At 43.1% G+C, this 26,593-nt stretch overlaps 1 protein-coding gene across 2 annotated transcripts in view; it reads right to left on the reverse strand.

Moving 5' to 3' along the window:
* RNH1 (ribonuclease/angiogenin inhibitor 1) overlaps window positions 1-12,642 on the reverse strand; it is a 38,317-nt gene extending 25,675 nt beyond the window's left edge. Inside the window, exon 1 of one of the 2 annotated variants that reach the window (XM_061609980.1) lies at window positions 12,515-12,642. Coding sequence is in view for 1 of the 2 variants with exons in the window: in XM_061609979.1 (XP_061465963.1) it covers window positions 12,076-12,187 (112 nt within the window). In the remaining variant the exon portion in view is untranslated. Of the gene's footprint in view, window positions 1-12,075; window positions 12,374-12,514 lie in introns of those variants that run through there. The other variant, XM_061609979.1, reaches the window with a different exon arrangement.
* Window positions 12,643-26,593: the final 13,951 nt, after the last annotated feature.

A 26,593-nucleotide genomic window follows, 5' to 3' on the forward strand; every position in this document is an offset into this window, starting at 1 on the left:
ATTACCGCTATACTCAACTTCACAGCCTTGCTACACTGCATTTTCCTTAAAAAAAGAGAAAAAAACACCAATATAACATTACTGGACTACACAATGGTTGACATACGCTATTCCAACTCCCACTTTCCCCCAGCAAAATGGGTTACTTTGCATGGCTGGCTGTGATGTTCCTATATATTAGTGTATATATGGTAAGTGCTGGTTGTTTAGAGTACACATGGTAAGTAGTGAAAGAGGTGGGGGAGTGAATGGGCAATAGAATGCTTGATGATTGGCTGAATGTTTAAAATGGCTGACAGTATAAATGAAAGGATGACAGGTAAATCTGGGGGAATGTGAGGTGGTAAATTGTGGAATCTGGGGGGAGAAGAGAAAGAGTGGATTGCTTGGTGGGCTTTAGAGAGTTGTTTACCAGGAGGGAGGTGGAGTTCGGATTAGTATTGAGTAAAACCATATGCTTATGTGCCTTAAGAAGAAATCTTGTTAATCTTGTTAGCTTTGTTATTTGTAATAAATACTTAATTTGGTTTACCAAAGGCCTGATCCTTGGCTGGGGTTTCACAGACCAGAAGGGAGGGTAAGGTAATGACCAAGGCTGAAGGGGAACTGTAACAAATGGTGGCAGCGGTGAAGAGAATAACAATACCAGTATTCAGAGTCTCTGGGAATACTAGTATTGGGACGTTACTGGTGGTTGCCTAGCAGGGGGATCTGTTGAGATCTGTGCTAGAGCGGATAGGTGAACCATAAGAGAGTGCGGTCCGGACTGGTGGAGTCCCTGGTGGTGCCTAGAGACAGGCAGTAACCACGAGCAGGTAGGAACCTGACAGGGAGAGCCAGGGAAGGACGCATCACATGTGGTGTCAGTAGCGGTGGGATACGAACAACAGAGAATCCAGATACGAACCAAAGAGAGTCCCAAAGACACATGGTGACAAAGGAGACTACGTCACAGGTGTTGGCTGTAGCAGTGAGATACGAATACTAGACAATCCCTAATAGTTGTGTGGCAAACAGAAATAACAAAACAAGATTTCTTGTGAGAGTGACTGGCAAAGAGTGTGTGGCAAAGAGTGAGTGAACTCAAACACCATGGCTGAATACATAAAAATGAAAAGAGAGGAGCTGGTGGAGAAGTGCATAACATTCAATTTACCTCATGAGGGTAAAGGGGTAGATGAATTGAGGGCAGCACTTATAGGATTTGCAACTGCCCAGCAAAAACAACCTGTCAGAGAAGAGACCCCAGAAGGATATTTAAGCAATCCCGCTTATATAGAGTACTTGAGAGAGAAGTTGAGGATGGAAGGTGCAGAGAAGGAAAAACAGAGAGAGTTGGAAGCTGAGAGACTGAGGATGGAGGCTGAGGAAAAAAACAAGCAGAGAGAGTTGGAAGCTGAGAGATTGAGGATGGAGGCTGAGGAAAAAGATAAACAGCGGGAGTTGGAAGCTGAGAGATTGAGGATGGAAGGTGCAGAGAAGGAAAAACAGAGGGGGAAATTGAGAAAATGAGATTGGGGTTTGAGGAGAGGGAGAAGCAACGAGCATTGGATGCTGAATTACAAGTAGAAAAGTTAAAATTTGATAGAGAGAAATTTCACTCTGAGGAGACAAGGAAAGAGAGAGATGGAGCAAAAATAAAAATTACTCCAAAGGACTTTGCTGTCTATGAGCCTGGTCAAGATCCTCAAATTTACCTCAGCACCTTTGAAAAAGCAGCTCAGTTGTGGGGGCTACCTGAAGATAAATACATGCAGTATTTATCAAACCTGATTAAAGGGGAATTGGCTGAGGTATACCAATATTTCCCCTCAGACAAGCCCGTCACCTATGCTGAATTCAAAGAAGCAGTGTTTAAAAGATTCAGACTGGGGCCTGATTATTTTAGAAAACTTTTCAGAAATTGCCAGATACAGACAGGGAGGTCTTTTGTGGAACTGGGAGCAAAGTTGATGGATATATTTGGAAAGTGGATGAGTAGTGCCAAAGCTCAGTCAGTGGAAGAGGTGAAAAGCCTCATGATACTGGATCAATTATACCATCAGTTACCACCAGAAATAAGGCTCCTGGTCAAAGACCGTTCCCCTACATCTGTGCAGGAGGCCGCAGAGATGGCGGATCACTTCACCTCCAATAGAACTGGCTGGGTGGGGAAAACATCAAGAGAGTTTAAACCCAGACCATATAGTGCTGGCAGAAGGGATGTGGTACCACAGCGAGTGAGTCCTCCATTAAAATCTGAAGGGCACAGGACACCCCAGAGTGGATCTGTGTACCCTAAAAGTGAGGAGAAATTATGCTACAAATGTGGTAGACCGGGGCACCTACGTTTTCAATGTGAGGTTGCCAACCCCATTAGTAATCCTGCTCAGACAAGGGCAGTGAAAACAGAGCCCAAGGCTTTAGAAGCAGCGAAAAAGGTTCAGTTTTGCCAGATAAACTGGACAGAAGTAACAGACCTTGATTCAAGTCTGAGAGAGGAAGTGAGAGTACAAGGGGCAAATTATTGGGCATTGCTTGATACTGGTGCCGCTCAGACATTACTGAGGCCAGATTTAATAAAATCTGAGGTAATATTACCTCAGGAAACTGTGACTATCCAAGGAGTGAGGGGTCAACCAGAAAGTTTGCCTGTGGCCCTGGTGGAAATGACTTGGGAGAGGCCGAGAGGGCCGATATAAAGTAGGCATTAATGCCCAGCAACAAGAACCAGTAATACTGGGAAGGGATGTAATGGGCGCCCAAGGAAAGATCTATGTAGTGACCAGACAGCAAATTGGCAGAGAAAAAGAAGCCATATTAAGGGGAGCTGAAACAAACAGGGTGGAGTCTGTTAACCAGCCTCAGGTCACCATAGCAACCACTAGCAGGCCTGCTGAAGAAGACAAACTGTATCAAGTGGTCTCTGGGGAAGAAGCAGAGCAATTCAGGGAAGAGCTGCATAAAGATATAAGTTTGAAGCAGATAAAGGAACAAGCCCTGACCCAACAGATTCCTTTCACTGACAAACTGAGGAATCAAGTTGTGTGGGAGAATGGGATTTTATATAGACTGTGGATGCCTGCTGAAAGAAAGGATGAATGTGAACCAGTGAAGCAATCGATAGTACCTAGCAAATACAGAACCAGATTGCTAGAGGTAGCCCACGATGTCCCATGTGCAGGACATCTGGGAATAAAAAAGACCAAGAGGAGATTGGCGGCACATTATTATTGGCCAAATATCTCCAAGGATGTAAAACAACATTGTCTATCTTGTGGAATATGCCAAAAGGTGGGAAAGAGTGGAGTAAAGACCAAGGCACCCTTAAAGCCCCTTCCTATAATTGGACAACCCTTTTATAGAGTGGGAATAGATTTGGTGGGCCCTTTTTCCAAACCCACAAGGCATGGCAAGAAATATCTAGTGGTGGTGGTGGATTTTGCCACCAGCTACCCAGACGCAGAAGCACTAAGATCTGTAGAAGCCCCTGTAGTGGCAGAGGCTTTATTAAAAATCTTTATGACGCTGGGTTTCCCTCATGAAGTGCTGACGGATCAAGGCAGTGTATTCATGGGAGAAGTGATGCAATGTATGTGGAAATGTTGTGGTCTAAAACATCTAAAGACCACTACTTACCATCCCGCCACTAATGGGTTAACAGAGAGATTCAATGGAGTTTTGAAGGGCATGATAAGAAGCTATGTTCAAGATCACCCACAAGACTGGGATGAACGGTTGGGATGCTTCTTATTTGCATACCGAGAAGTCCCTCAGGAGTCAACAGGCTTCTCACCCTTTGAACTAATGTTTACTAGAAAAGTGAGGGGACCTTTGGAACTGCTAAAAAATTCATGGGAAGGAACTCTGGGAGAGTACAAAACTTCTGTAGTAGATTTTGTATTGGAATTCCGCAATAAATTAACATCAATGATGGAAGTAGTGAAAGAGAATTTGAGTCATGCACAGGAGAAGCAAAGTTACTGGCATGACAGAACAGCCAGAGAACGTGTGTATGATGTGGGAGATATGGTTATGGCGTTCATACCCAGGAAACATGACAAATTACAGGCTAACTGGGAAGGACCATATACCATCAGAGAAAGGCTTGACACAGTGACATATGTAATCACCACAGACCAATTAAACAAAAGCAAAGTGGTTCATGTAAATATGTTGAAGCCTTACCATACCAGGGATGCACAGGTGTTGTAAGTTACCTTATTCCCTGAGGGAAGTGGGCCTGAACTTCCAGATTTGGTACAGGAAAGCAAAGACAAAGGAGGGGTAGATCAAGTGGAATGGTCAGAGGAGGTAGAGGAGGAAGTAAAAGAAGAGATTCTGAGAGTTTTGAAAACCTATAGGAATCTCTTTAGCAACAAACCTGGCCGAACCAGTATAGTTATACATTCCATTGATACTGGAGATCATGCCCCAATCAGATCTGTTCCGTACCGTGCAAATGGGAAAGTTTTGAATGAGATCAAAAAGGAGGTGGAAGATATGCTGGAATTAGGAGTGATCAGGGAATCCATCAGTCCCTGGACCACAAGTATTGTCCTAGTTCCGAAAAAAGATGGAACGACAAGGTTTTGCATTGATTATCGGCTAATCAATAAAATTACTGTCCCAGATGCGTATCCTATGCCTAGGGTAGACGCTATGTTAGAGTTATTGGGGGCAGCAACCATTATCTCTACACTAGATCTCTGTAAAGGATTTTGGCAAATGGAACTAGACGAGCAATCCAGAGCCAAAACTGCCTTCAGTACACCAGATGGGTTATATGAGTTTGTGACCTTACCCATGGGACTAAGGAACTCACCAAGTTCATTTCAGAGGCTAATCAATACTGTGTTGCGAGGCATGTCAGATTTTGCAGTGGCCTATATCGATGACGTGGCCATTTTTAGCAAGTCGGTGCCTGAGCATGTCCAACACCTGACAACAGTATTGGAGGCCTTAAGAAAAGCAGGCCTCACAATAAAAGCTAAGAAATGCCAGTTTGGACTAAAGGAAGTAATCTATTTAGGACATAAGGTGGGGAGTGGGAAAATCACCCCCTTATGGAGCAAGGTGGAGGCAATACAAGCGTGGCCGATCCCCTTAACCAAAAAACAAGTAAGGGCATTTCTGGGTGTGGCTGGTTTTTATAGGAAGTTTGTGAGAAATTTTGGGGAAATAACAACCCCCTTGCATGAATTGACCAAGAAGAAGTGTTCTGAGCGTGTGGTATGGACGGATGAATGTCAGAAGGCTTTTGATCTGCTGAAGCAAGCCTTGTGCCAAGGACCCATATTAATAGCACCAGACTATGAGCAACCATTCATCGTGGCTACAGATGTGTCAGACCTCGCGCTGGGAGTCGTCTTGCTGCAGGAGAGAGAAGGCACCAGACATCCAGTGGCGTATCTGAGTCGCAAGCTGACGCCGAGGGAGAAAAACTATTCGTTGGTCCAGAAGGAGTGTCTAGCGGTCGTGTGGGGACTGAACAAGTTGCGCCCATACGTGTGGGGACGAAGATTCACAGTGACTACGGATCATCGGGCCTTGTTATGGTTGCAGACTATGAAAAACCATAACACTATGCTGCAGAGGTGGTCCTGGGCCCTACAGGACTATCAAGTGGACTTCCAGTTCATCAAAGGCAAGGACAATGTACTGGCCGATGGACTTTCCAGGCAAGTGGCTGGGACTGCAGTGACGTGACCAGACAGAGGAACAAAGGAAGACATTTTCCCCATAGAGACTTTTATTTGTTAACGCGATGTATAAATCCTGGAACAGGAATAATACTCTGCCGTTGTTTAAGGGGGGGGGAATGTGATGTTCCTATATATTAGTGTATATATGGTAAGTGCTGGTTGTTTAGAGTATACATGGTAAGTAGTGAAAGAGGAGGGGGTGTGAATGGGCAATAGAATGCTTGATGATTGGCTGAATGTTTAAAATGGCTGACAGTATAAATGAAAGGATGACAAGTAAATCTGGGGGAATGTGAGGTGGTAAATTGTGGAATCTGCGGGGAGAAGAGAAAGAGTGGATTGCTTGGTGGGGTTTAGAGAGTTGTTTACCAGGAGGGAGGTGGAGTTCAGATTAGTATTGAGTAAAACCATATGCTTATGTGCCTTAAGAAGAAATCTTGTTAATCTTGTTAGCTTTGTTATCTGTAATAAATACTTAATTTGGTTTACCAAAGGCCTGATCCTTGGCTGGGGTTTCACAGACCAGAAGGGAGGGTAAGGTAATGACCAAGGCTGAAGGGGAACTGTAACAAATGGTGGCAGCGGTGAAGAGAATAACAATACCAGTATTCAGAGTCTCTGGGAATACTAGTATTGGGACGTTACTGGTGGTTGCCTAGCAGGGGGATCTGTTGAGATCTGTGCTAGAGCGGATAGGTAAACCATAAGAGAGTGTGGTCCGGACTGGTGGAGTCCCTGGTGGTGCCTAGAGACAGGCAGTAACCACGAGCAGGTAGGAACCTGACAGGGAGAGCCAGGGAAGGACGCATCACACTGGCATAACTTACACTCTCTTGGCCACATCCTCAACCCCTGTGATAGCAGTACAATAATGATGGATTTTATTTGCATTGGAAATGACAGGGTAACTTTTAAAAAGTTAAATTCAAGAGAGGGAAAAACCCAACGTAGAAATTTAACTCCTGTCTTTGCTTCCACTCTTTGCTTTTTGACAGACACACTACTGCCCAATCACAGCTAACCTAAAATCTTGGATTTGTTTTCTATGGGGCAGAAATGAACAGCTCAAATTAGTCAAGAAATTCCTCCTCTGGACAAGGGGTGTGCCACTCTAACCCTCTCTGTGTCTAATTGGCAAGATCTGTTTTCCTAAATGTCAATTTTATTGATTGATTGATTATATTTATATACCACCTTTTCCTCTAAGGAGCTCAACTCCCCTCCCTGTTTTATCCTCACAACAACCCTGTGAGGTAGGTTAGGCTGAGAGACAGTGACTGGTCCAAGGTCACCCAGGGAGCTTCATGGCTGAGTGCAGATTTGAACCCTGGTCTCCCAGGTCATAGTTCAACATTCTAACCACTTTGCCACACCAGCTCAATCACAGCTGTGACTTCATTCTTTGGTTAAAAATATTGAAAGTTGGAAACAGGCTAGTTTTTCACAATATACATCAACAGACTATTTCCTGTACATTTTATATTGTTCTTTTTTTTTTTAACGACAGCTGGGAATCTGGGGATTACGGCTCATCTGAGGGAACAACTGCTGGCCCAAGACAGTTTGCTGCTTGAGGTGGAGCAGCAAATGGCACCCCATCCCCCTACCAAGTTGAGGTGCATAATATGCTGGGCCAACCAAGTCATTTTGGCACCTGATGCATACAATCCCCCAAACACCTGTCCTCTTCCATGGCAGTAAAAGTACAGTAGTAAGAACATAAATAATTAACAATTTGCTGCCTTTTCTTGATACCCAAAACCTGGCACTGGAGGGGGCTGTCTTATTCCGCCAAATGGTGGGGCCAGCCCTGGGAATAGCCCTCTTCATCACCTCACGGGTATCCATGCATGAGCTCAAAATCAGCTCCTTTCATTTGTCCAGAAGACTATCAGCAGCTAGAACTAATGTAGGCCACGGAACACAGGTATTGTCTTACTTCTCTGGTCTTTCCTCCCTCTGCCTGTCAGTTTGAAACCCAACCTGAGGCTCCCAGACACAGCTTTTTCTACAACCTTCTTTCAAAAATCCTCAGTTAGTTTACTGCAACATTCTGTTGTGGAGTATCCTCCCACAGCCTAGCATTTGCACTGCCACCCCTCCCATATCTTCAAATAGCAGTTTTGTGATCTTCACTACTCATCGGTAATTCCTGACACACTTTTGGCAGATTGTGAAGGAAATCCCAGAGCTTCCTCTTCTTGTAACTGCCCTGGCAAGGATGATTTTGTTCTTTAATTTCACAACATCAAATTCCTCCTTCAACCAGCTGTTTTAGAGAGGAGCAAATGGCTGTTCTTAAGTCTCGTGGTAGCATTTGGATATTGTATGAGAAAGGTGCAGTGGAAATGCAAATGGGGGAAACTCTCTAAACCCTTTCTAGTATCTTAGCAATAGATCTTCTTCCTTTTGCAAAGGGTTAGAATGTAGGTATGCAGTCCAAAACATATAAAAGCATATAGTTAAATTATTAGCTATTGTAAGATGTGGTGATAGTGGCCAACTTGGATGGCTTTAAAAAGGGATTAAACAAATTCATGGAGGATAAAGCTATCAAAGGCTACAACTATCAGACAGTATGCCTTTGAATGGTAGTTGCTGGAGATCATAAACGGGAGTGTTATAGTGCACTCATGTTCTGCTTGTGGGCCACTGAGTGCACTCATGTCCTGGTTGGCCACTGAGAAAAGTATACTGGATTAGATGGGACTTTGGTCTGATCCAGCCAGGCTCTTCTTATGCATACATATTTGGAGGTACCTCTCACTAAAGTCAATGGGATTTGCTCCTACATAAGTACGTACGATTGCAGCATTATAGTGAAACCTTGCTGCAGCCAGGAACCAAAGACTTTCCATTTGGCAATTCCCAGTAGTGTAGTGGTAAATTCAGAAGTACAGGGTTCCTTCATGTCAGTCACAGCCACACCCTTCCCCCTTTTTTTGCTGCCGAGAATGAGATCCTTGTTAATGCCTTCTCCCACAACAACAGAAATTCCCTAGAAGCCAGTAAGTATGAAAGGGAAGAGTGTTAGCTATTGAGAAGTCTTCTCAGTGGCTGACACCTTTCATTCTGACTGGCTCCAAACAGCAGGAAAGGATAAGGACGCATGTTAGAAGTCTCTTCCTTTCATGCCGATTGGCTCACAGGATACTGGAGACATAGGGACCCTGCTGGGATCCTGCTCCCAAAAACATAAAGGGTCTAAGACCACCACCACCCCAGACCCAGGTTGACTACTTCTCTAGCAGTCTCACTGTCTAGAGTTTCTCTCACAATATTTGCTATGATCTCCTGTGCACATCTAATGTGAATGGGAGGAGCCCTCTGCAACCCATTTTCTTTGTCTCCCAGTTTTCCTATCTGACAACTGTCTGAGTGAGTGTGACAGTACTAGCTCATGGGCAGTGGCAGGGGATGGGGGCATAAGGATATGCTATTTACTTACTAGGCCCTGAGCAACTGCTGAATTAAAGTGTTCACATTTTTTGAAGAGTTCAAACTCGGAGTCTAAATCTGTGCACATGAAAGGAAGGGCAAGTTTACACATGTATGCTCATAATCTGATGCCTGCAAGTGGTGACTTCCATGCACAAACAGAACAAATGGCACAGACTGACTTTTCAGGCCCCCTCAGAACATCTTAGCTACAATTGTTCTTTAACGAAAGCTGCTCACATTCAACAGTGCATCATCAAATGAGGAGAAACCCAAGCGATCTACATGCATATGTGAACTGACCCTCAGGTAGAGAGCAGAGAATCAACAATCCTCTTAGGTACAGTGGTGTGGGAAGTGTGAAATGGGAGGCTACTAGAGCATAAGGATGAAGGAAAGGGAGTTGCAAACCCTACTGCGAAAAGAGAGAGTGGCAGGGGCTATAGAGATGGTCTGCTAGGGTGGCAGATGCAGAGGGAAAGGATCTGTGCACAGGGGGGATCGGTAGGAATTTCTCTGAGGAGGGGGCACAAAATAAAACACTGAAAGGGGGAGCAGGAAAGTTTCTCACCAAAACAAAAAAACTCAGGAGAATAGTTCTTGTACATTTTGCCTCATATCTAGGGTTCTACAAATGATAAAAACTTACCTAAAAAAAAAATTAAAGCTGGCAATCTGGAGATTACGTTTCGGTGGGGTGGGAACTTACCCCATTCCCCCGTGAACACCCATGTCTGTGGGATACCTGCTGGGCACCAGTAATGCAGGCTGTGCACCTCAACTCTGAAGCATGTGACACTTGGATTTATGAACTTTGGGCAGTTTTTTGCTAAGAGACGTTGCATCATAGCCAAGCACCCTATCACAAGACTCTGACAAGTCTCAAGTCATCCTGACCCTGTCAAAAGTGTTGTGATTTTAACAGTATGACTATTCAAATTATCTTGATATTATTACATACACTAAAGTAAGATGTTCAGCATCATTTGTATGTTGATTGTAGCTTGGTGGTGCCTATACACAAAAAAGAAGTCCCACTGAATTCAGTGGGGCTTTTGTTGTTATATGCCTTCAAGATGATTACGACTTACAGGGACCCTATGAATTAGCGACCTCCAATAGCATCTGTCATGAACCACCCTGTTCAGATCTTGTAAGTTCAGGTCTGTAGTTTCCTTTATGGAATCAATCCATCTCGTTAGTCTTCCCTTTTTTCTACTCCCTTCTGTTTTTCCCAGCATTATTGTCTTTTCTAGTGAATCATGTCTTCCCATTATGTGTCCAAAGTATGATAACCTCAGTTTCATCATTTTAGCTTCTAGTGATAGCTCTGGTTTAATTTGTTCCAACACCCAGTTATTTGTCTTTTTCTCAATCCATGGTATGCGCAAAGCTCTTCTCCAACACATTTCAAATTAGTTGATTTTTCTCTTATCCGCTTTTTTCACTGTCCAACTTTCCCATCCATACATAGAGATAGGGAATACCATGGTCTGAATGATCCTGACTTCAGTGTTCAGTGATACATCTTTGCATTTGAGGACCTTTTCTGGTTCTCAGGATTGTGCTGTTTAGTCGCTACACCACAGAAATCAAGTGGACATGCTTCCAAATAAATGTGTTCAGGATAGGGGCATAACAGTGCAATCCTATATGTCTATTCAGAAGAAAGTCCAATTGAGTTCAATGGGGCTTGTGTCCAAACAGTTATAGGTTTGCCGTCTAAACATGTTTTGCTTCCTCCTCACCTTCAGGTTGTTTTTTAAAAAAAGGATGTAGACAAATAAAACTGTCTTTATTCTTAATTATAAAGCAACCACTATCATTTTAACAGTTGTGATCCTATGTTTTTAAACACCAGTCTTGTGAGGGAGGTGGGCAATACTTCAATATGTGCATCAGGCGGCCTTGGTAACCAAATTCACAGATGGAGATATTTTTCTCCCTGTCTCATAATACTATATTACAGGGTCATCCAAAGAAGCTGAATGGTGGGAGATTCAAGACAGACAAAAAGAAATATTTATTCACACAGTACATAGTTAAACTATGGAACCTGCTACCACAAGATATGGTAACTGCCTCCAGCTTTAAAAAGAGATTTAGCTATCCATGATGGCTATATGCCATCTCTAATTGAGAAGTAGCATGCCTCAGCCTCTGAATACCAGTCAATGGGAATCACGAGTGCTACTGAGCCCATGTCCTGTTTGTGAGTTTCCAGTTGGCCAGGGGTGGGAAACCTTTTTCAGCCCAAGGGCTGCATTCCCTTCTGGACAACTTTCTGACGACCACATACCAGTGATGGATAGGGCCAGAGGCACAAGTAGGTGGAACAATTAATGTAAATTTTATCTTTATTCAGTAGGACAAACACTCCCACAGCTCTCTGTCTCCTTCATCCAAACAAGCAAGAGTCATTACCAGAGTGCAGGGACTCCTTCCACCCAGGAAAAAAACACTCAGGGTGCCAAGCAGGGCCAGTGAGGTGCAAAACCTGGGGGAGAGGGGGTTGGCTCCTGGGGAGAGTTCTAAGGGCCACTGGAGAGACTTGGATGCCCCAAGGTTCCCCACCCTTGCCATAGTCACCTGGTTGTCTACTGCAGAAACAGGATGCTGGCCCAGCAGGGCTTTTCTTATGTTCAAGGAAATCCAGCCCCATTGGAACAAACTGAACCCCACCTCTTAATTTCATTCTAACTCGGTACAATTGTTTATGTAACCGTCCTAGAAACTCTGCTGAGGAGCGGGATGCAAATCTTCTAAATAAGCAAGATAGGCAAAGGTTTCTGGTCTTGTTTGTCATGGTGGACATTCTATTTTTTTTGGGGGGGGGGAGATGAAAGGCGCTACCGTTTATCAGATTTTATCCCGAGCTCTAAAACACAAAGCAGGAGAAAACGGACTAATTTTCCAATGACTCATCCATCCCAATCCACTTCTTCAGCCTCACCATGAGCTGGCACTGGAAACTTGTGTGTCATCCCTTTCGGCGGCAGGCACCATGCTAACCGCGCCCCCGCTTTCGTTCGTGAAGGGAGATCTAAAGTCCTAAGCACTAACATCCTACGTCGGGGAACTCCCAAGGACAATTGCAGTGCTGAGGACTGCGAGGGGACGCCAAGGTCTGGAAACGCAGCTTAAAACGGTTTGTAGGCGGCGGCCTGCAATCTCCTGAAAACAGGCGTAACTCTCTCTCTCTAGCTGTTCTGTGTGTGTTTTAATTGTTTTTAAAAATCCCCTTCTTCTTCCTAGATCAAACGATGAGGATGACCCAGTTAATTTACGGCCGGCTTTTTCCGCAATCTACTCGTCTCCGCACATCCACACCGCCCCCCGCAACCCCCCGAAAGTTTCATTTACCAGCCCGAACTTGCCATTGCCATACTTACTGCGCAGAGCTCTCTCGAAAAGGAAGCTGCTGGGCAACGTCAGCAAACGACTTCCTCCTTCACTGCCTCCTGGTGGCCGTGCAACCACCAGTGTTTGGGCTCCACGATCTCGCTCGTCAGTATTGCCAAATCAAAAGGAAACGCCTTAGAAGCTGTTTAAACAGAGACGCACACGTACGCTGCGTTCCTCACTGCATTGATAAAGTCAGCAGGAACAGGGATTACTGCCAATGAATAATTATATTTCTTTCTATGAAGGGGGAGTGTTCATATCATGAAATTTACGGGGAAAGTAAGGGGACTGGAAACTCCTGACAGTTCATCTGCTATTAATGGAGGCGCAGTGCGTCGATCACTCATGTACTCCGATTCCCAATTCTGAAGTAAAGTCATCCCCTGCAAACAAGCGATCAGACATTTGTCCTGCCTAGAACTCCCAAATCTTCCTCTACCGTCCAGTCAGACGCACCGCTTGGTTACAGCTCCACAATAACTTTGATTGGCTGCAAGACCAGCGATTCGAAATGTGATTGGCTGCTTATAAGATTGAGGAGAATAGTCTTAGTATTTGGAAGCCTCCGCCGAGGCTGTGTAGTTTTCTTATGCTTGCTTATGAAATATGCTACAGGTAGCCATTCCTCACAAGAGTGGCTGTATACTATAGCCAGTGTGGATTTGTCACATTCCGCAGTGTTAAATTGAAAATATCTCCCATCCCATTCTGATGCTTCCTGTAAACTCTATTTCAAAACAAAACCTTACAAAACGTATAGTACTGAACTCAGAAATGCTTGCTTAACAACCCTCTCAATTTTCATGGCAATACACAAAACAGTCAGAAAGAATTGAGAGTTCAAAGTCTAAAGAGGGAGAGAGAAAATAGAGCCCTTTTGGACTTTCTTCTGTCAGAGTGCTCATAATCTGTTGAAATTCATTAAAACTCAGCCACGTTCACAGAGTACCTGTAATCCTGTTACTGACCTTGCCTCATACTCTGACCTTCATCTTCTGCAGTTTAAAGGTTTAAAAAATGCCCGGCTGATTTTTAATTAATTTAAGAAATTTTGGCTGGAAGCCTATGATAACGTCGGGCATGCTCAGTAAGAACCAACTGTCAGTGTTCTAAAAGCCAGACTCACAGCTGCTGGGCTTCCACTTGCTGCATAGCTTGCAAGAATTTGGTGACATGTGCCTCATGGTGAGCACATGTCGCCTCCCACCCAAATTTAAACCAAAGCCGTCCCTGGCCACACCCACACCAGACTTTGATTTCACTTGAGGCAGTCATGGCTTCCCCCAAAGAATCCTGGGTAGTGTAGTTTGTGAAGGGTGCTGAGAGGAGACTGCTATTCCACTGACAGAGCTCCAGTGGCCAGACTGGTTTAACAGTCAGCCACTCTGAAGGTCTGTGAGAGGAACAAGGTGTCTCCTAGCAACTCTCAGCAGAAAGGGGGGCCAGTTGAGATTAAAGCTCAGGTGCCCACTCAGGATAGGAGGAAATGGAAGAAGTAATGTCTAGCAATGTGAAGAAAGAGGACAGTCCACAGAAATCATAAAAGGATATTATATTAGGCTCAGGTAGTGTGAAAGAAGTTATTTCAATTTTTACTCAGCATTTGGATCCCCAGAAATTTGATTATCAACCTTAGAAGTATGGATGGCCATTGCTTCATGCCCTACATCCTATTATCATTGGCAAGGCAATATGGTCCTGTAAAGAATGCAGTGAATTACATTCCATAACTGTCAAATTTTATTGGAACCAAACTTCTGTATGGAGGGTGGTGTTTAAAGATCACACCATCTGGGAATTCCGGGCAGGATGGTCTACTTTGCATTATGACCAGGGGAACATATATCTGATCCTTTTGAGACAACGTCCCTGTATTCTTCATTGGCTTTATCGAAACCCAGATGATTTTGATGTACTTTTAGGGCCTGTCCCAGATGAAGATTAGTGCAGGCTAGGCAGTCAGAGGCAAGGAAGTTATTTTATTTTATGCACCAGAAATACAAATTGTGAATATAGCAGCCAAACTTAAATAGATAAGAGACATACGGAATATCAGGGTCCTTTTTATCATTGCAGTTCTAGGGGGGAAAAAAAGCTACTCCTCCTTTCTCTAGTCCGTTTTAAACAGTATAGTTATACATTTCTTTTTAATTGATTCTGAAGAACATTTAAGTGATACAAATTGAAAAACATTTGTCATGCTTTGAGATAGTTCAACCATTTCAGTTTACCATTTCTTCCAGTGATATTTAAATTTAACTGTGTTTATTCTTTTCAGCCAAGTCATAACCAAAGAATTTAGGGGGTTTGTAAAGGCCGTAATTGATGTTTATGGAATGTCTTGAGAAAATTAATGGATTGACTTGAGGGGAAGTATAATTTCTGTTTTATAATGTCAGAGCTCCTTTTCTTTTATCACTACTGTCCTGGGTTTTGTTTTTATTATTGCAGCTTTGTTTTTTGTGTATGTGTTTTAAAATTTCAACCCCTCCTGCAAGTTCAGCTTGAGTAATTGGAAAACAGCATAATACTGAGTAATGTTTCTTATGTCACTTAACGAGTTAAATTAATATTATTGATGGAGCTAGTTTCAACAACAACAAAAAAGGAAGGCCAGCAGAAAGGCTGGTGAAGGACAATTCCTTCCCTTCCCCATCTTGAAGATAAACAGCCCATAGGGAAAGCAGCCACTGCCCCCCCACAGCCTGTTAGAAATCAGCCTGACATCACATATTGGTATGATTCTATTATATCTTTCAGTTTATTCAATGGTTGCATTTGTTTCTGAGCATGTAAGTTATAATTTGATTACAGGAATCATTTCTCAATTGACCCAAGATTTATTGCTGGCACCTGCAAGGGGAAAGCTTTTCTTTATGCATTTTGTATATGGTCAGAAGTCTAATTTTTAACTCTTTTTGATTATAGGAAGGCACAAAAACCATAACAGAAGTCATAATTCCAAATTCTTTCCTCCAACATTAATCTATTTTTACTAAGGATTTTTCATTTGTCTGTCTTGCTTGATAAATGTTTATACAATAACAATGCCTGTTTTGTTTTTGCATGGGTGTAGAGGGGAATTTCCTCCTTTCTCCTCCTTGTGGCACTTTGAAAAGGAGGCATAGTTTTTGAAGTATTTAGTTTTTGCTCATTTGTCCTTGTTTATCTTTTTAATTTTTGTGTATAAACTTTTTGGAGCTCCTTTTTGTCACTCTGGTATAATATTAAGAAATTAAGAAGTTTTCTGCTGTATGATTCATGAGCATAAGGAAAGTTGAAGGTGAGAGCATGTGAGTTGGAGACCAGGGAACTGTGTTAAAGGGAAGCCAAGTTGGAAGGATTAGGAATTGTGACTAATTTCTGCTTATCTTACTTTGCAGATAACAAAGGTTTAATAGGTTTAAGAAATGTTTTATTAGCAAACAAATTGACTAAAAAGGAGACAGCATTTTCTTCCACTGTTTGAAAGGAAAATTGCGTACTCAAGATTAAAAGTAAAAGCAGCCCCTCCGTTTTTTACAATAGTGTTTTCAATTGATTTTTATGCTTTAAGTCTAACTTGATCCTTTTGGTTTACTATTTTTTTAAAATATTTATTTATATTTTATTTTATTTATTAGATTTATATACCGCCCGACTAGCAATAGCTCTCTGGGCGGTGAACACAAGAAATACAATAAAATCACATAGTATAATGCAGCCAAAAACATATAAAAATAAAACAATCTAAAATCAATCACAGCAGATTTTAAAATTACGTTTTAAAATTACGTTTTAAAATTACGTTTAATATTGAGATTTATTGACTGTGTTTTCCTAATTATGCTAATTGATTTCAGCCAAGCCATATCCCAAAAAGAAGAATTGGTGATTAATAAAAAGGCCTTATTAATTATTATGTTGTCTGTTATGTAGCTACAAATTGTTTTTCTCATTGCCAGTACTGGTTTCTTTCTTTCTCTCTCTCTCTTTGTATTCCTCTGTTAATTTGTTAAGGAAGATTTTATTTTTCTCCGAAGCTCCTTTCTCTTATTTTGGTACGTTTATCTTCTAAAGAAGGAAATTTTGTTTTGAATTTGTTTTGTTTTCTGGTACTGTAGTTCCTTAATTCCCAGGCAGCGAATTAAGTTCTTTAAAGTTGTTTTTCTCCATTCTGTGTACAAGGTTGCAAGGAGTGCAAACACAAGGGTGCATGAGGGTTTCACCCCTCCTTTTCCTCCAGTCAGGATCTGTTTTCAAATGTTGAAGGCCAAGCTGTTTGGCTGTGCAGAGTACTTTCCATGCAATCTGTATGAGTGCAAAAAGGGGGGAGAACATCCTCCTCTAAGATCATCCTCAGTGTTGATATCCTTGCCAAATATATTCAGCGGTAGGGGAAAAGTGGTGGTGTTTGCCCATCTGGCAGGTGGTACATTGCCATGGGTATTATTCCTTTCATGTATATGTATATCCCCTATGAATGTTGTGCTTGTGTATGCTGTTTTGCCATGGAAAAAGGGGGGTAGGTAGGCATATATGGTTGTATGGTATGTACAGACGTGTGCAAAAACAATAATAATAATAGTGTGGAAAAATAACTTACAACTTAGTGTTTGGCTATCTATGTGAGAACATGCACGAATCATACACATGTTCCCATACCTCATTCAAAACAATGATTGGCTCTATATTGGGTCTTATAATTTGAGAGAATGTTACAGATGCCATACACCCTGGTTTTCTTTTTGTGTGTGTGCGTGTGTGTAAGAGTAAAATGTCACCTCAGTGATATCATGGATTGGCCTTGCAGCCTCCAAAGTGCTGTGTCCTCATCTACCAAGGAATCCACTTCGAAGGGTGTGGGCTGTGACGCCCTTCCCTGGCTCTCCCTGTCAGGTTCCTACCTGCGCGTGGCTACTGCCTGTCACTAGGCACCACCAGGGACTCCACCAGTCCGACTGTCCTTTTTTATTGTTTCTCTCCCCGCTCTAGCACAGATCTCAACAGATCCCCCTGCTAGGCAACCACCAGTCACGTCCTAATACTAGTATTCCCAGAGACTCTGAATACTGGTATTGTTATTCTCTTCACCGCTGCCACCATTTGTTACAGTTTCCCTTCAGCCTTGGTCATTACCTTACCCTCCCTTCTGGTCTGTGAAACCCCAGCCAAGGATCAGGCCTTTGGTAAACCAAATTAAGTATTTATTAAAGATAACAAAGCTAACAAGATTAACAAGATTTCTTCTTAAGGCACATAAGCATATGGTTTTACTCAATACTAATCCGAACTCCACCCCCCTCCTTCTCCACTCTCTCCTGGCAAACAACTCTCTAAACCCCACCAAGCAACCCACTCAGTTTCACCTCATCCACCACCACCACCTCTCAGATTCCACTGTCTCTCTTCCTTTTATACGTTCAGCCATTTTAAACACTCAGCCAGTCATCTAGCATTCTACTGCCCATTCACTCCCCCTCCTCTTTCACTCCACTTACCATGTATCTTCTAAAACAACCAACACTTACCATATATACATTAATATAGGAACATCACATTTCCCCCCCCTTAAAACAACGGCAGAGTATTATTCCTGTTCCAGGATTTATACGTCGCGTTAACAAATAAAAGTCTCTATGGGGAAAATGTCTTTCTTTGTTCCTCCGTCTGGTCATGTCACTGCAGTCCCAGCCACTTGCCTGGGAAGTCCATCGGCCAGTACATTGTCCTTGCCTTTTATGAACTGGAAGTCCACTTGATAGTCCTGTAGGGCCCAAGACCACCTCTGCAGCATAGTGTTATGGTTTTTCATAGTCTGCAACCATAACAAGGCCCGATGATCCGTAGTCACTGTGAATCTTCGTCCCCACACGTATGGGCGCAACTTGTTCAGTCCCCACACGACCGCTAGGCACTCCTTCTGGACCGACGAATAGTTTTTCTCCCTCGGCATCAGCTTGCGACTCAGGTACGCCACTGGATGTCTGGTGCCTTCTCTCTCCTGTAGCAAGATGACTCCCAGCGCCAGGTCCGACGCATCTGTAGCCACGATGAATGGTTTCTCATAGTCTGGTGCTATTAATATGGGTCCTTGGCACAAGGCTTGCTTCAGCAGATCAAAAGCCTTCTGACATTCATCCGTCCATACCACACGCTCAGAACACTTCTTCTTTGTTAATTCATGCAAGGGGGTTGTTATTTCCCCAAAATTTCTCACAAACTTCCTATAAAATCCAGCCACATCTAGAAATGCCCTTACTTGTTTTTTGGTTAAGGGGATCGGCCACGCTTGTATTGCCTCCACCTTGCTCCATAAGGGGGTGATTTTCCCACTCCCCACCTTATGTCCTAAATAGATTACTTCCTTTAGTCCAAACTGGCATTTCTTAGCTTTTATTGTGAGGCCTGCTTTTCTTAAGGCCTCCAATACTGTTGTCAGGTGTTGGACATGCTCAGGCACCGACTTGCTAAAAATGGCCACGTCATCGATATAGGCCACTGCAAAATCTGACATGCCTCACAACACAGTATTGATTAGCCTCTGAAATGAACTTGGTGAGTTCCTTAGTCCCATGGGTAAGGTCACAAACTCATATAACCCATCTGGTGTACTGAAGGCAGTTTTGGCTCTGGATTGCTCGTCTAGTTCCATTTGCCAAAATCCTTTACAGAGATCTAGTGTAGAGATAATGGTTGCTGCCCCCAATAACTCTAACATTGCGTCTACCCTAGGCATAGGATACGCATCTGGGACAGTAATTTTATTGATTAGCCGATAATCAATGCAAAACCTTGTCGTTCCATCTTTTTTCGGAACCAGGACAATACTTGAGGCCCAGGGACTGATGGATTCCCTGATCACTCCTAATTCCAGCATATCTTCCACCTCCTTTTTGATCTCATTCAAAACTTTCCCATTCACACGGTACGGAACAGATCTGATTGGGGCATGATCTCCAGTATCAATGGAATGTATAACTATACTGGTTCGGCCAGGTTTGTTGCTAAAGAGATTCCTATAGGTTTTCAAAACTCTCAGAATCTCTTCTTTTACTTCCTCCTTCACCTCCTCTGACCATTCCACTTGATCTACCCCTCCTTTGTCTTTGCTTTCCTGTACCAAATCTGGAAGTTCAGGCCCACTTCCCTCAGGGAATAAGGTAACTTGCAACACCTGTACATCCCTGGTATGGTAAGGCTTCAACATATTTACATGAACCACTTTGCTTTTGTTTAATTGGTCTGTGGTGATTACATACGTCACTGTGTCAAGCCTTTCTCTGATGGTATATGGTCCTTCCCAGTTAGCCTGTAATTTGTCATGTTTCCTGGGTATGAACGCCATAACCATATCTCCCACATCATACACACGTTCCCTGGCTGTTCTGTCATGCCAGTAACGTTGCTTCTCCTGTGCTTGACTCAAATTCTTTTCCACCACCTCCATCATTGATGTTAATTTATTGCGGAATTCCAATACAAAATCTACTACAGATGTTTTGTACTCTCCCAGGGTTCCTTCCCATGAATTTTTTAATAGTTCCAAAGGTCCCCTCACTTTTCTAGTGAACATGAGTTCAAAGGGTGAGAAGCCTGTTGACTCCTGAGGGACTTCTCGGTATGCAAATAAGAAGCATCCCAAACGTTCATCCCAGTCTTGTGGGTGATCTTGAACATAGCTTCTGCTCATGCCCTTCAAAACGCCATTGAATCTCTCTGTTAACCCATTAGTGGCGGGATGGTAAGTAGTGGTCTTTAGATGTTTTAGACCACAACATTTCCACATACATTGCATCACTTCTCCCATGAATACACTGCCTTGATCCGTCAGCACTTCATGAGGGAAACCCAGCGTCATAAAGATTTTTAATAAAGCCTCTGCCACTACAGGGGCTTCTACAGATCTTAGTGCTTCTGCGTCTGGGTAGCTGGTGGCAAAATCCACCACCACCACTAGATATTTCTTGCCATGCCTTGTGGGTTTGGAAAAAGGGCCCACCAAATCTATTCCCACTCTATAAAAGGGTTGTCCAATTATAGGAAGGGGCTTTAAGGGTGCCTTGGTCTTTACTCCACTTTTCCCCACCTTTTGGCAGATACCACAAGATAGACAATGTTGTTTTACATCTTTGGAGATGTTTGGCCAATAATAGTGTGCCGCCAATCTCCTCTTGGTCTTTTTTATTCCCAGATGTCCTGCACATGGGACATCGTGGGCTACCTCTAGCAATCTGGTTCTGTATTTGCTAGGTACTATCAATTGCTTCACTGGTTCACATTCATCCTTTCCCTCAGCGGGCATCCACAGTCTATATAAAATCCCATTCTCACTCACAACTTGATTCCTCAGTTTGTCAGTGAAAGGAATCTGTTGGGTCAGAGCTTCAAACTTATATCTTTATGCAGCTCTTCCCTGAATTGCTCTGCTTCTTTCTTATCAGAGACCACTTGATACAGTTTGTCTTCTTCAGCAGGCCTGCTAGTGGTTGCTATGGTGACCTGAGGCTGGTTAACAGATTCCACCCTGTTTGTTTCAGCCCCCCTTAATATGGCTTCTTTTTCTCTGCCAATTTACTGTCTGGTCACTACATATATCTTTCCTTGGGCTCCCATTACATCTCTTCCCAGTATTACTGGTTCTTGTTGCTGGGCATTAATGCCTACTTTATATCGGCCCTCTCGGCCTCTCCAAGTCATTTCCACCAGGGCCACGGGCAAACTTTCTGGTTGACCCCTCACTCCTTGGATAGTCACAGTTTCCTGAAGTAATATTTGTTGATGCGTGTACATTGTTGCGTGAAACAGCATACGTTACGTTGGAATTAAGTTGCTCAAGAAACTTCTCAGATGCATTAGATCAGGTTAAGAGTCTTTTATTAAGACATTATTATTAAGGCTTTAAGATCCCCCCCTCTAGGAGAGAAGTTCTCAGTTCAAAGACATGACACAGAAGACCAGCCTCACAGTTCAGAGGCAATATTCAGAAGACACAACTTACAGACTCTGTTAGAACTTTCCCAGTTGCTATCTCACATTACCATGACAACCGCTGGCCTTGGATGTCTGCTCACTCTCAGGCCAGGAGATAGCAGTTACTTCTCCAAACTTGCAGGCTTTATGGAAAACAACTAGAGACAGTAATGCCTATGGGTCACAGCCCAACATATCCCCCTTTTTCCATTAAGACTGCAATACTTTCCATTGCATCTATAACTTTTCCATTTCAGCAATAAATTTCTACAATACAAAAGTAATACATTTCAATACATTGCATCATACAGATCCACATTACATCTCAGTACATTGCAGTACATTTTAGAACATCTCTGTACATTTAGCTAGAACTTTATTCAATCAAACTTTGGCTGTACACATGTCAAATACAAAGTGTCAGGATCCATGTCCACCAGTTCATGCATTCCAGGACTGGTAATTACCCCCACAGTATATCTTTCTGGCGGTTTCCCTATGTTTACTCTTGTAGAACGTCTTAATGGCACTAGGGCTTCTGCTCTCTCTGCCTCCCCATCTGTGCTTGTGCTTGGCACAGCCTGCACAGGAGATTCCATTTCTTCAGCCTTACGTTTCTTTGATCTTCGTTTCCCACAAATGAGCTCATTTAACGGATCTCTGAGTGGAATATGTGTGCCCTCCAGTTTAATGTCTAGATTTGGCTTAAATGATTGTGCTTGTGTGTCATCTGACCCTGTAAGAACAACTGTTTCCCTTTGATCCCAAGGCTTTTCTGAGACTTTAATGCTTCTGCTCAGAATTAATTGCTGTGTTTCTGGACACCAAACTCTGAAATATGCATTCTGAAATCCCAAAACAAAACCTTGCAGTGCTCTGGGCGCAAGCTTGCCCCTCCTTTTCCCCTGTGGAATGTGGATCCAGCATCTTGCCCCAAATTTTTGAATGTGTTGTATTTTTGGTTTTCTGCCAGTGATTTTCTCATAAGGAGACATTCCAAGTGTACTGTGTAATACCCTGTTGTGAATATAATTTGCATAAAGAATTGCTTCTGCCCAGAAAGAATTCCCTAAACTGCAATCCATTAACATGGCTCTCATTGCCTCCTGCAGCACCCTGTTTTTTCTCTCTGCAGTTCCATTGGAAAACGGGCTGTATGGAGCAGTAAAATTCTGTTTTATTCCCTTACTCTCAAGGAAGTCACTCAATGTTTTACTCGTGAATTCCCCCCCCTGGTCCGAGTGTATCGCTTTCACAGTGACGCCATGTTGAGTTTCAATTCTCTTAATGAACAGCTTCAGCTTCTGTTCAGCTTCACTTTTATGCTTGAGCAAATAAAGATTCGTGTATCTAAAGAAATCATCTACCAGTACCATAAAGAATTTCGCACCTCCACGTGAAGCATTTATTGGCCCTGATAAATCAACATGAACTAGCTGGTAGGGAGCTGTTGTGGTTCTTTCAGCCTCCCGGTTTATTGGTGCAATAGTCATTTTAGCTTTATGACAAGAATCACAATCCATTAACTGTCCACAATCTCTTAAACGCATGTCTTCACTATGCATTGGGGTTTTCTTAATCGTGTCAAGGTTTGCATGCCCCAGCCTTTGATGCCATTCATGGACGCAGCCCTGATGTACCTGTGCCTCAGCATTTAACACAGCACACCCTGCTTGACTGCTCTTTATTACAAACTGTGAATCATTAAGGCTTCCCTGCAAACACACTTGATCTCCCCTCATTACATAACATTTGTCTTTGTGGAACAATACAGAAAAATCACAACTCACCAGTTTTCTGACTGACAAAATGTTATGAGCTAATTCTGGAACAAACAAACATTCTGAAAGTATTCCCAGTTTATCAAATCTCACCAGTCCTCGGGCTTCCACGCTCTTCTGCGATCCATCCACAAGTAAAACAAAGTCCTGCTCATTTGTAGACATGTAAAACAAACTCCTGTCTTTAATTAATATATGGCTTGCCCCGCTGTCAACAATCCAGTTAACAGGTGCTAAATCTTGAGACTTCTGTTTACAAACAAAGTTCACATTTCCCTGCTTCAAGCCGCCGTCCCTGGAGTTTCACTTGACCGCACAGTCTCTTTGAAGATGCCCACGAGCCCCACAGGCATAACAAGATTTCAGCCGTTGCTGTTCTTGCTTGTTTTCCTGTCTGCTGCTGCTTTCCTCTTTCAGCTTGGCTCTTTGCTTTTCCTCAGCACTTTTCGCCTCTTGTCTCTGCTGCCATTCCTGGGTCAGCTTTTCCTCAATAAACGCAACGTTCAGACCTCCGTCAGGCATGGCTTCGAAAGCCATGACCACATTATTCCAAGTCCCATCGAGCGAAGCCAGGATCAGATAGGTCTTCTGAAGTTCAGAGTGCTCGACGCCTCGGTCCGTCAGCTCAGCAAACAAACGTCTGAATTCCGTGAGATGCTCACTCATTTCGCACTCACCCGTGAAGCGCATCTGGTAAAGCTTCCGTGCCAAACACAATCTAGATCCCGCAGTCTGTTGCACATGAATGCCTTCCAACACGTCCCACATCTGTTTGGCGTTTGTAACATCTGTCACGTGTAGAAGTTGAGAGTCTGATAGAGCCAGAAGTATAAAAGCTTGCGCCTTCTGATCTCTATGCATCCAAGCCACGGTCAGTACCGCCGGAGGGGGTCCATCTATAATGTCCCATAAATCCTCTTTTATCAGCAAATCCCTCATCCTCGGCTTCCAGCTGGCAAAATTCTTTTCTGTCAATCTTTCCATTGGCATGCCTCCCCCAGACAGGTTTACAGCCATGTTGCTCACCTCTGTCTGGTACAATCAATCAAGCTGCCCTCTGGAACTCTGTCTGCCGTTCAGATCAGCAACTTACTCTTGTGTAACACGCTGTGGATCTGGGCCCATAACCCCTGTTGATGTGTGTGCGTTGTTGCGTGAAACAGCATACGTTACGTTGGAGTTAAGTTGCTCAAGAAACTTCTCAGATGCATTAGATCAGGTTAAGAGTCTTTTATTAAGACATTATTATTAAGGCTTTAAGATCCCCCCCTCTAGGAGAGAAGTTCTCAGTTCAAAGACATGACACAGAAGACCAGCCTCACAGTTCAGAGGCAATATTCAGAAGACACAACTTACAGACTCTGTTAGAACTTTCCCAGTTGCTATCTCACGTTACCATGACAACCGCTGGCCTTGGATGTCTGCTCACTCTCAGGCCAGGAGATAACAGTTACTTCTCCAAACTTGCAGGCTTTATGGAAAACAACTAGAGACAGTAATGCCTATGGGTCACAGCCCAACAATATTACCTCAGATTTTATTAAATCTGGCCTCAGTAATGTCTGAGCGGCACCAGTATCAAGCAATGCCCAATAATTTGCCCCTTGTACACTCACTTCCTCTCTCAGACTTGAATCAAGGTCTGTTACTTCTGTCCAGTTTATCTGGCAGAACTGAACCTTTTTCGCTGTTTCTAAAGCCTTGGGCTCTGTTTTCACTGCCCTTGTCTGAGCAGGATTACTAATGGGGTTGGCAACCTCACATTGAAAACGTAGGTGCCCCGGTCTACCACATTTGTAGCATAATTTCTCCTCACTTTTAGGGTACACAGATCCACTCTGGGGTGTCCTGTGCCCTTCAGATTTTACTGGAGGACTCACTCGCTGTGGTACCACATCCCTTCTGCCAGCATTATATGGTCTGGGTTTAAAATCTCTTGATCTTTTCCCCACCCAGCCAGTTCTGTTGGAGGTGAAGTGATCCGCCATCTCTGCGGCCTCCTGCACCGATGTAGGGGAACGGTCTTTGACCAGGAGCCTTATTTCTGGTGGTAACTGATGGTATAATTGATCCAATATCATGAGTTTTTTCACCTCCTCCACAGACTGAGCTTTTGCACTTGTCAGCCATTTCCCAAATATGTCCATCAGTTTTGCCCCCAGCTCCATGAAAGACCTCCCTGTCTGTATCTGGCAGTTTCTGAAAAGCTTTCTAAAATAATCAGGCCCCAGTCTGAATCTTTTAAACACTGCTTCTTTGAATTCAGCATAGGTGACGGGCCTGTCTGAGGGGAAATATTGGTATACCTCTGCCAATTCCCCTTTGATCAGGTTTGATAAATACTGCATGTATTTATCTTCAGGTAGCCCCCACAACTGAGCTGCTTTTTCAAAGGTGCTGAGGTAAAATTGAGGATCTTGACCAGGCTCATAGACAGCAAAGTCCTTTGGAGTAATTTTTATTTTTGCTCCATCTCTGTCTTTCCTTGTCTCATCAGAATGAAACTTCTCTCTTTCAAATTTTAACTTTTCTGCCTGTAATTCCGCATCCACTCTCATTCTCTCAAATTCCAACTCCCTCTGTTTTTCCTTCTCTGCACCTTCCATCCTCAATCTCTCAGCTTCCAACTCCCTCTGCTTGTCTTTTTCCTCAGCCTCCCATCTTAACTTCTCTCTCAAGTACTCTATATAAGCGGGATTGCTTAAGTATCCTTCTGGGGTCTCTTCTCTGACAGGTTGTTTTTGCTGGGCAGTAGCAAATCCTATAAGTGCTACCCTCAATTCATCTACCCCTTTACCCTCGTGAGGTAAATTGAATGTTATGCACTTCTCCACCAGCTCCTCTCTTTTCATTTTTATGTATTCAGCCATGGTGTTTGAGTTCACTCACTCTTTGTCACACACTCTTTGCCAGTCACTCTCACAAGAAATCTTGTTTTGTTATTTCTGTTTGCCACACCACTGTTCTGGATTCTCTAGTATTCGTATCTGGATTCTCTGTTTATTTATTTTATTTATTTATTTATTTATTGCATTTGTATACCGCCCCATAGCCGAAGCTCTCTGGGCGGTTTACAACAATTAAAAACATTAAAAATAAATATACAAATTTAAAACACATTTTTAAAAAACAATTTAAAAACACATGCTAAAATTCTCTCGTGTTTTGAAAACCTTCCCAATATGAAGCTTTAATCCAATACTTGCTTTTCTAGATGTAAAGATACAATGCTAATCCCACATACCCGGAGTAAACTCCATTGAGTTTGTTCGTATCCCACCGCTACTGCCACCACCTGTGACGCCCTTCCCTGGCTCTCCCTGTCAGGTTCCT

The sequence above is a fragment of the Rhineura floridana genome, chromosome 2 (assembly GCF_030035675.1).
Source record: "Rhineura floridana isolate rRhiFlo1 chromosome 2, rRhiFlo1.hap2, whole genome shotgun sequence".
Classification (NCBI taxonomy): Eukaryota; Metazoa; Chordata; class Lepidosauria; order Squamata; family Rhineuridae; genus Rhineura; species Rhineura floridana.